The sequence below is a fragment of the Epinephelus moara genome, chromosome 21 (genome assembly GCF_006386435.1).
Source record: "Epinephelus moara isolate mb chromosome 21, YSFRI_EMoa_1.0, whole genome shotgun sequence".
NCBI lineage: Eukaryota > Metazoa > Chordata > Actinopteri > Perciformes > Serranidae > Epinephelus > Epinephelus moara.
The window spans coordinates 833,710-844,439 of NC_065526.1; the positions used below are offsets into that span (position 1 = coordinate 833,710).

General features: G+C 45.7%; 1 protein-coding gene across 3 annotated transcripts in view; it reads right to left on the reverse strand.

Annotated features, from left to right (window-relative positions):
• Nucleotides 1-4,052: 4,052 nt before the first annotated feature.
• The window catches only part of LOC126408780 (cytochrome P450 7B1), a 15,274-nt gene continuing 8,596 nt past the window's right edge, over nucleotides 4,053-10,730 (reverse strand). Inside the window, exons 1-6 of one of the 3 annotated variants that reach the window (XM_050074462.1) lie at nucleotides 10,060-10,171; nucleotides 9,363-9,499; nucleotides 7,581-8,192; nucleotides 6,933-7,139; nucleotides 6,639-6,817; nucleotides 5,204-5,508 (exon numbers count right to left, since the gene is read on the reverse strand). In XM_050074462.1, coding sequence (XP_049930419.1) covers nucleotides 5,215-5,508; nucleotides 6,639-6,817; nucleotides 6,933-7,139; nucleotides 7,581-8,184 — 1,284 coding nt within the window. In that variant the 5' untranslated portion in view covers nucleotides 8,185-8,192; nucleotides 9,363-9,499; nucleotides 10,060-10,171 and the 3' untranslated portion in view covers nucleotides 5,204-5,214. Of the gene's footprint in view, nucleotides 5,509-6,101; nucleotides 6,184-6,638; nucleotides 6,818-6,932; nucleotides 7,140-7,580; nucleotides 8,193-9,362; nucleotides 9,500-10,059; nucleotides 10,172-10,730 lie in introns of those variants that run through there. The other 2 variants (XM_050074461.1, XM_050074463.1) reach the window with 2 other exon arrangements.

The following is a 10,730-nucleotide window of genomic DNA, read 5'->3' on the forward strand; positions in this document are numbered from 1 at the left end:
CTCATTTATTTAGTAGAGTGTCCACACACCTTCTCATTCTACATATACATAGAGGTATACTGGTGGCTTTACAGCCTACATTTTATTGATTATCTCTGATCCCCACGCTCAATTTGGTCGTTGCCACAGTGCGACGCAACACCACTGACGCTAGGTGGCGCCAAGCTAAAAACAAATGAATCCTATCTGTTGCCTCTTTAAACAAAAACTGGCCCCATCTACCTTCATTTCTAAATGAAATCATAAAACACGTGTGAGACAGTGTAACTACAGAGGCCCTGTGTCTGCACACTATGTGTGTACCTTCACTGCTTTATAATTTATCTCACTGTACAGTTAGCTCAGTTATAGTAACACTGTAACCTGTATTCAAGTGTCATATGACGCCTTTTTGACTGGAAATAAAGCTTTTTAATAAATAAATAAATAAATAAAAACTTCACATTTATCTTTTAGCTGCTGCTTATGTTGCGTTCAGGTCGTGTTGTACACACAGCAAATTAAATCCAGCTTCAAAATACTAATGATGATGACGATGATGATGACGATGATGATGATGATGACGATGATGATGATGACGATGATGATGACGACAGGAGTCACATCCTGTAAACTGAGTTACTTCATTTAGGTAACTTGTTCCCTGGTCTAGTTTTTGTTCCCATTCTGCAGAGACCCCTTGAACGTAACACAGACTGACTGTCATTCAAAATGGCGGCAGTTGACGGCGGGTGAAAATTAAAATAAAACACTAACACACTAACAGAGCTCACACAGATACAGTCTGTTGACACATTTAAAACCTGTCCCATCTGATCCGGGACCTGCAGGTCGTCACGTCACCGTCCTGGTCACTGTGGAAACATTTCGCCTCAGAGTTTATGAAAACTGTCCACAGAGAAATGAACTCACCTCATGACGGAGGAACTTCCGGCGTCTCTTCCGGAGACACACACCAACATCAGGCGGCTTTACAGTGACGAAAACACGGCCTCTTCACCTGGACAGGTGGGCCTCAGGTGTTCATACACAACGCCGGTAAATCCAAGATGGCGCGTAGTTTCTTCTTCTTTCACTGACCGGAGCAGCTGCTGCGTCACTGCTGCCTCTAGCGGCGGGAAATCACACTGCAACAACTGACTGGATCCAAATGTCCCTCTGAGGACCCGTAGACCTCAGCTGTGCGCGGTGGGACCTGAACTCCACATCTTAGAGGAGACTATGGTCGTTTTTACAGCGCTTATTTATCTGATACTTACTGTGCAGATTCACATCAGTAAAACAAATTATGATGTATCGTAAGAAAATAAACTCATCAATATATTAAATCATCACATTTAAACTTTAGCAGCTGCAACATGACGTGATGAGAGAGAGAAACTCAGACTGATGGACGTCTCTGATGACAAACATTTGGGTTTGAAAAGTGGACGAGTTCAGTTCAGAGTAAAAAAGTGTTTATTATTAACGATGTTGACATGGAAGGATTCAGTGTTTATAATTCACATTATACAATTTTCTAAAATAAAAATCTTAAAAAATAAATGACTCAAAAAACATTTTCATTATGTGGATATTGTGTTTTACAGCTGCCATCTGATTGGCTAAAAATTGATCTCCTGGGGTCGTATTCACAAACGTCCTGAGAACTCTCTCACAGAGCTCCTGACTGTCAGTAAGGAGTCTGGGCTCAGGAGAGATTTAGGAAAGTTCTCAGAGCGACTCTGAGCGAGGAAGGGACAGAAACTGTGACCTCACTGAGGAGACAAAAGTCATCACTGCTGCTCTTGTAGAGTTTTTCAAATATCTTAATATTGTGATCATTTTATTTCTGGTGTTATAGCGTTATTTTGTCAGGTGTGAAATGTGTGTGTACCCCAAATGAGATGGACCATAAACATTCTCCCTGCACGATCTCATCTGTAGTGTTTCATTGACTCACTGGCATTTTGTGTTTAGAGACCGTTTCTCTGACCTCTCTGTGTTTCCACCATTTTCTCCTCTGATTCAGAAACCCTTAAACTCCTCCTCCTGCTCCCAACAGTTTCTCACCTTAGGAGCTCTCTTAAGGTCTGAGATGCTCTGTGAAAGACTTTCATCTTTACAAGGACCTCGTCTTAACTTTAAGTGGAATTTCTAAGAAAATGTCACAATTCTAAGAATTTTCTTAGAATTTCGTCACTAGGAGCGACTCTTAGCACGAGGAAGCTTTGTGAATAAGACCCCTGGAGTTTTTCAGTCACGCTACTCATGGAGATCTGAAATGTTTGGAGGGAGCCAGGATAACCGTTTCCCCCGCTTTCAGTCTCTGTGCTAACCTAGGCTAACAGTTTCCCCCTGCTTTCAGTCTCTGTGCTAACCTAGGCTAACCGTTTCCCCCGCTTTCAGTCTCTGTGCTAACCTAGGCTAACAGTTTCCCCCTGCTTTCAGTCTCTGTGCTAAGCTAGGCTAACAGTTTCCTCTGAAATTCAGTCTTTTCGCTAAGCTAGGCTAACAGTTCCCCCCTGCTTTCAGGGGAGTGTGCCTATGTTCCCACAGCTCTGTGTTCCCACAGCTCTATGTTCCCACAGCTCTATGTTCCCACATTCCCTTTGTCATAAATTTGTATAAGATTTTATCCCCCTTTCTCCCACTTTGGTAGCCAGTTACACCCAGCCTATTATCCAGTAGCAATGGACTACAGATGGAATGTAGCTTTTAGCTAAATCTGGTGCGTCCATCTCTTTGTTTATTGCAAACATTTAATGTAAGTGCACACTGTCCTTTTAAATAAACAAACTAAACTAAGTAGCACAGAGGCCTCGCATTGACTAGCTTCCGGTCAGATCAGTCGAATGAAGCGCAGCAACTGGACGCAAACCATAGTTTGCAGTGCATCAATACCTCTGGGAAGCCGGGTTGGCATAGAGAGGGGGGCTCCTGGGATGCTTGGAGTCACTTTCCAGCCCTCTGGAGGCGTCATAGGCTCATGGAGGAAACGTTAAGGAAGGAGGATGCCTATTGGAAACATAGGGCTGACCCCGCTTTCAGTCTCTGTGCTAAGCTAGGCTAACAGTTTCCTCCTGCTTTCAGTCTCTGTGCTAAGCTAGGCTAACAGTTTGCTCTTGCTTTCGGTCTCTGTGCTAAGCTAGGCTAACAGTTTCCTCTTGCTTTCAGTCTCTGTGCTAAGCTAGGCTAACAGTTTCCTCTTGCTTTCAGTCTTATGCTATGCTAGGCTAACAGTTTCCCCCTGCTTTCAGTGTCTGTGCTAACCTAGGCTAACAGTTTCCCCCTGCTTTAAGTCTGTGTGCTAAGCTAGGCTAACAGTTTCCTCTTGCTTTCAGTCTCTGTGCTAACTAAGCTAGGCTAACAGTTTCCTCTTGCTTTCAGTCTCTGTGCTAAGCTAGGCTAACAGTTTCCCCTTGCTTTCAGTCTCTGTGCTAAGCTAGGCTAACAGTTTCCTCTTGCTTTCAGTCTTATGCTATGCTAGGCTAACAGTTTCCCCCTGCTTTCAGTCTCTGTGCTAAGCTAGGCTAAATTCGGAGACAGATGAAACGTGACTGAGACGTATCTCAGTGAAATCTTGGACTGCTCCTATCTGTAAAAACTAAAGACGTGATTAAAAACATGAAGATAAAACTTTGTAATGTTCCTTTAGAGTTACTGCAGTTTAGTGTCTCTATCAGCTGAGATCAGTGTTCAGGACAATCATCTGTCCCCAGAGGACAGACAGTCTAAATGTCTCTGTACACAGTCAGAGGGACGACTCACAGTTAGGACACTGATTAACGAAACAAGGTACATTGATGAAGACCGTTAAAGACAGTCTGTCCTCATGTCCTCAGGTCCTCATGTCCTCAGTGTCTCGAGTCTCTGGTCCATACGTCCACATGATTTAGTCTGTCTCAAGTTTGAGTTTGTGAGGACAAACAGGAAGTGACTGCTGACATGGGATACGTTCATGTTATTATCGAAACACTGACCTGTGGGCTTCACCAAGTGTTTTCATTTACACACTGTGATCCTAAAGTCCGGTCGAGTCACATCAGGTCGAGTTACATCAGGTCGAGTCACATCAGGTCGAGTCACATCAGGTCGAGTCACATTAGGTTGAGTTACATCAGATCGAGTCACATCAGCTCGAGTTACATCAGGTCGAGTCACATCAGGTCGAGTTACATCAGGTCGAGTCACATCAGGTCGAGTTACATCAGGTCGAGTCATTTCATGTCTATCGGAGTCAGAATAAGTCCTTTCAGTTCAAGTTGAGTCGAGCATGGTTGGTTCTTGTCATGTCACATTGAGACATGCCAGGTTGAGTCGAGTCATGTCAGTCTGGGTCAGGTCAAGTCCCTTCAGGTCAAGTTGTGTCAAGAAGACTTCAGTTGAGTATGGTTAAGCTGAGTCATGTCAATTCGAGTTCCTTCTTTGAGAAGGTTGCATCAGGGTCAAGTCACGTCAGGTTGAGTTGATTCACGTTTGAGTCAGGTCGAGTCCCTTCAGGTCGAGTTGCGTCAGGAAGAGCATGGTTGAGTCATGTCGCATCGGCTTGAGTCCCTTCAGGTCGAGTCATTTCATTTCAATTTGAGTCAGGTCAAGTCCCTTCAGTTCAAGTTGGTCGAATCTATGCTAGTGTGTTGAGTCAAACCAGGTTTAGTCGAGTCATGTCAATTTGAGTCAGGTCAAGTCCCTTTGGATCGAGTCATTTTGAGTCAGGTTGAGACTCTTCTGATTGAGAGTCTCAAGGTCAGACCCCTTCAGTCCCTTTAGTTAAAGTTGAGATGAGTCATGTCAGTTTGAGTCAGCTCCAGTCCCTTCATGTCGGGTCATTTCATGTCAGTTAGAATCAGGATGAGTCCCTACAGTTCAAGTTGAGTCGAGCATGGCTGAGTCTAGTCGTGTCACATTAAGTCACACCAGGTTAAGTTGAATCATGTCATTTTGAGTCAGGTTGAGTCCCTTCAGGTCGAGTCCCACCAGTTCAAGGAAGAGTCAGGAAGAGTTGAATCGAGCATGGTTGAGTCGTGTTATTACAGGTCCCTTCAGTTCAAGTTGAGTCAAGTTTGGTTGAGTAAAGTCATGTCAATTTGAATCAGGTCGAGTCTCTTCAAGTCGACTTGCGTCATGTCAGGCTGAGTTGTGACATGTCTGTTCAAATCTTGCCGAATCCCTTCAGGTCGCACACACACACGCACACGCACGCACGCACACACACACACACACACACACACCAGGTCAGACGCTCTGCAGTCTGTAGCGGAAGAGGACGTCCTTGGCGGGCAGCAGGATGCCCAGTCCGGCTCTGCTGGCGTCCAGAGTGACTCTGTCCTGCCCCGCCTCCAGCTGCAGGTCGAAGTAGAGCAGCAGGAGACACAGGAACTGTTTGATCTCGTTGATGGCGAAGTATCGTCCGGGACACATGGACGAGCCGGAGCCAAACGGCATGAGGTAATACTTCAGCCTCTGACCGTCTTTGTAGAAGTCTGTCTTCAGCCGGCCGTCCTGCATGTAGCGGTCGAACCGGAACGACTGACAGAGACAAAAGGGGGACAGACAGTTCGTTAAACTGTGGCAGTGAAGACAAGCTGTGAGGACAGAGGACAGACAGAGCCCCGTCTCAGAGGACAGAGGACAGAATGATGTCACACGACTGAAAGGATGAATGATGAGTTTAAGGTGTTTTTAAGGTGCGTGGATTTTAGTTTAAATATTTTTAGCTGCTTATTAATCAGATTTTGAATCAAATTTTGTTCAGTGTTCAGATATTTAACAGGTTCAGTCCAAATTAATGGAAACAATCATGATTTAATTTCTACATTAAGGAGTTTTTATAAGAGGAGAAAACCCCTTAAAACTGTACAAAATAATATTTCAGGTCCCCTTATTTGCACCTTAAGTTTTCCCATTAAGGTTTCAGATTGGGGGTGTAACTATGAGGTGAATTAATGGACAAATTATTAGAAACATTCATTATATAATTTATATATTAAGGAGTTTTTAAGGGGTGATAACCCCTTAAAGTGGTGCAAAATAATATTTCAGTTGCCGTGATTTGCACCTTAAATTTAAGGTTTAAAGGGATAGTGCACCCAAAAATGAAAATTCAGCCATTATCTACTCACCCATATGCCGAGGGAGGCCCTGGTGAAGTTTTAGAGTCCTCACATCCCTTGCGGAGATCGGCGGGGGGAGCGGCTAGCACACCTAATGGTCAAAAATTTTCATTTTTGGGTGCACTATCCCTTTAAGTTCAGGGTGAAAATATGACGTTAATTCCTGGAAAAACTGACGGATAATAACATACCTTATTATATTATTATCATACCTAATACCTGCACAGGTTAATATTTTTTAAGGAGTGAGAATGTCTTAAAATCGACCAAATAAATGAAAAATATCTTACCTTATCATCTTAAATAAAAATTATCCCTTTTTTAATTAAAGGACGGGTTTCATTTGTTTTCTCCAATTTAAACCCTCAAAAAGTCCATTAACTGTTCAGTTACCTGACACACACACACACACACACACACACACACACACACACCTCCCTGTAAATTCCCCTTAAAGCAGCCGAGCTTCATCATGTTTGATGAGTAAAGGGAGAGTTTTCGGTCTGTATCAAAGTTCATCATTGATTAATGATTGATCAGTCGTACCTGCGGCTCCTCGTAGATCTCGGGGTCCATGTGCATACTCTGAGGGTAGAGGGCGATGAAGTCTCCTTTCCTGACCGCCACTGAGCGCTCGCCGTCCAGCTTCAGGCTGAAGTCCTCCTGAGCAACGCGGATGTTCATGGAGGCCGAGGACAGGCGGAGGCTCTCGTTGATGGCGCTCTCTGTGAAAGAAGGTCATGTTTCTCAGAACAGGAAATCAGACACGTTCCTCATGCTTCACCTGTACGACCGAACACAGGTGAGACTGAGCAGAAGCTTCGGAGGAAACTGACGTACCGAGATAAACCAGCTCCTCCAGCTGCTCTCTGCCAAACGTCACGTCTCTGTCGCTGCTGAACTCGACTCCGCTGAGCCTCAGGACGTCGTAGATCTCCTGGCGGACGACCTGCAGAGCCTCGGGGTGACTCACCAGGTAGTACATGGCCCAGAAGGTGGCGGGGACGGTGTTCCCCACAGACGCCCACAGGATGGCGAAGTGATGAGCTGAACGTCAGGAGGAGAGGACACGGTCAGAGCTCGGAGGAGACGCAAAACAAACGCTCCAGAAGCGCACAAACATGAATGCTGGGAATATTTTTTGACTTCATCGTGACAGAGACTGAAAACTGAAGAAATCTGGATGTTTGTACTTTTTGTGTGCGTTAAAAAAACTCAAAGGCGTGTTGGTGACATCACAAACAGAACTGATGTTTCAGCTGTACCAGAGCATCGTATCAAATATTCATTCATTCATCTTCCTTAATGTGCGGCAGACAAAGTGCACACACTGTTGGCAAAGACACTGTTGCTGATTGGAAGGATCGAGCATGTCCCTGAACATGACGTCATGGCTGTTTCACGTGGCGTTGCCATGGCGATCAGCTGAAAATCCTGCCTACACTGAGGGTGAACTATCTGCAGTAGAAATGAGTCACATGACCACACCTGCTTTATCGACGTCCCTCAGCGCGTCGTACTGCTCGAACACCTCCGACCGCGTCCTGATGAACTGCGACATGTCGGACCAGTACGACATCCTGTGGGGCAGGAAGTAGTCGATGAGCTTCTCTCGGATGGCCTTGGTGTGTCCCAGCAGCCAGATGGGGATCTGAGCGATGAGCAGCGGGAACATGTTGTCAAACCGGACAAAGTCCTCCCTCAGCACGCCCATGCCGCTGTGGCGGCTGGCGGACGCCGGCCTGCCGTACATGGTGAGGAAAGTGGCCTCGAACATGATGGAGCTGCAGAACTCGTACATGCTGCTGCTCCTCCAGCCGCCCTCGCCATGCGGCTGCTCGCTCAGGTGGTCCTGACGTAGCACCAGCATCAGGTTACCCATCATGCTCTCTGTCAGGGCGGACAGGTTGTCTCCCTGGAGGAGCTGGAAGGAGCGGCTGATCTTCTCCTGCAGGCCGGGGTACTTCCTGCTGATGACGGGCGGGTAGCCGAAGGTGACGGGCGCCACCTTACCGGAGAACTCGTGGAAGTCCAGCTGTCGGCCATGTTTGATGATGTTTGGATACAGCAGAGGATCCATGATGAAGGTCATGTATTTACCTGCAGGGGAGACGACACCTGAGTGAGGACGGACAAAATGTCTTCATGACAAAGGTGTGTGTGTGTGTGTGTGTGTGTGTGTGTGTGTGAGAGACGAATGAATCTGGACTCTCTTCACTCCCATAGAGAGACTCTGACTCTCTGATCTGACTTCATGTTGTTTAATCATGTTTATATTTATAATTATGGAATAAAACTTCATCATGTTTTTATCAACGGTTTAATTTTGGTATTTATCTGCTGTGTTGAGGACAGCAGCTCTGTCACCGTCATGTTTTTAAACTTGAGTTTCTCACAGCCCAGATTTGGTGACCTTGATGATGTCACGTCGTTGACCTCTGAGAGTAACTCTGCTCTACAAACATGTTTCACTGTGTGAACGTTACTTCAGTCAGTGAGCGGACCGTCTGGCTAGTTAAAGGGACACTGGGTTTTTGAAGTCGGGCTGTGTGAGGTTCCTATTTATAGTGAGTGTGTTACAAACAGCAGACACCAGTCGGCTCACCCTCAGTTTGGAGAAGCAGACTGGAGTCTGACACAGAAGCTTGGTAATGTACTGCTGTGGACGGGCAGCGCCAAAATTAAATCAATTCCAGTTTAAGCGTACGCTGTCTTTGGAGTATTTTCGCTGCTTTATCTTTCTGTCAGAGGAGCTGTTTATGGCCTCTGTCTCTGTCTACACTCTCATCACAGCCAGACTCCACTGACAAAAACAGTAATTTTAGCTGTTAGTTAGTGTGTGTCACTGTGTGACTGTGGTGAATCTGAATTAACCCTTTAAACACCAAAGTCACACAGTGGCACACACTAACAGATGGAGGCAGCAGCAGACCAGCAGCTCTGTGTTCACTCATGTTAAATCACTGGTTTTCTCAGTGGAGTCTGGCCGTGAGGAGAGCGATGTAATGGCTTCATTTTCCTGTTGTAAGTCAGTGTGACATGATTCAGGTGAAGCAGTGAAAATGTTCTAAATACAGCGTGTACCTAAACTAGTTTTGTTTTTAGGTGGCTAACATATGTTTAGTTGCCGCAGCAGTAGGTCGCTGAGCGTCTGTGTTTATTCTCACCTCATACAGCCCCTAAAACAATCTGACCTCTGCTTTGACCTGGCAGTCGGCCTCCGGTGAAGCAGCCTGTTGTGACAGTATGTGTCAGAGGTTAAATACCAACCTGCGATCTGTACTGTGAAAATGTCTCCGCACTTCTTCTTCTGTTCTTCCAGAAATGTGTGGGCATCTTGTCCGAACTCCAGAGCCTTCCCAATGAAAGGAATCCAGCCTTTAATGAGCGGAGGTTCACCGTCTCTTCTGCAGAACACACAGAGACAAAACATGTTTCACAGCCTGCTTCATGAGCTGTTTGACTTCAACCCTCTGAACCTGAACTCTTGTGGACTTTTGATTTAATTACTGAACTGTAACCACGTGCTGTTTGTGTCCGGCAGCGTCTGTGAATCCGCCCATGGACTCCATGTTTCATGTTCTGTGGTTAAATGAGTTCTGTTTTATTCTGTGCATTGAATTCCATTGTGTTCATTTACAATGAAAATAATTGAATTGAAACCAAACGAGCTGGAACAAGAAGTAACCTCAGACTGTACACACGCCCTCGTCTTTAACTGACCTGAGATGTGAAACAAACACCAGCCCTCCTCTCTGCAGTGTCACATATCAATGAATCCTCAACTCTCTCCCACGTTTCTGTCTCAACACAGGCAGAGGTCAACTTCTTTGTTCCCCATGTTCTCACAGTACAGCTGCTCCCATTATACATATGTGCGCACATATATATAAATATAAATATATATATGTGTATGTATACAGAGAGAGACATAAGCCACAGATATCAAGACAAGACAGCTCCTCACCATGCATGGAGGGTTCCAGCCCAAGTCCAGCACCCTGATACACTAAGAGGAAAGAGGGAGGCCGAGGACTAGTGAGCATCAGAACCACTATCCAGGATGAAACATCCAAAATCCAGGAATACATCAGGAAGATGGCCCCAAAGGACGAGCTGCTAAGTGAATGCTTCAGATGACAGAAACCTGATGAGGGCAAAGAGGTGGAGCAGCAAACAACATGGAGGGACAAGCCCCTACATGGTGCATACCACCGTCAGGTAGAGGAAGTGGCTGATATCAAGAAGACCTACCAGTGGCTGGAGAATGCTGGACTGACAGACAGCACAGAGGCACTAATCATGGCAGCAAACATCAAAGATTTAAAAATCTAACAACTCATTTATGGTGGAGGGAGTTTCACACCACAGCAACCCCCCTCCTCTGATAACAGTCCCTATCTTTAACCATCACGACTGAAGCCCCGCCTCCTCCCAGCTGTTCATAGTTTCTGTCTCCACAGTGAAAGTTGTGGATGGTAGCAACAGAAGCGTTCCTTAGTGTCCCCATGTTTGGTCCCCCCTCTGTTGGGGTACCTAGCACACAGATCTGGTACTAAAAGGTGGAGCTAGAAACCCTGCAGTCTGATTGGTCAGTAGAGGACGGTCACTCTGGTTTTATGTAACCTCTGTTCATAC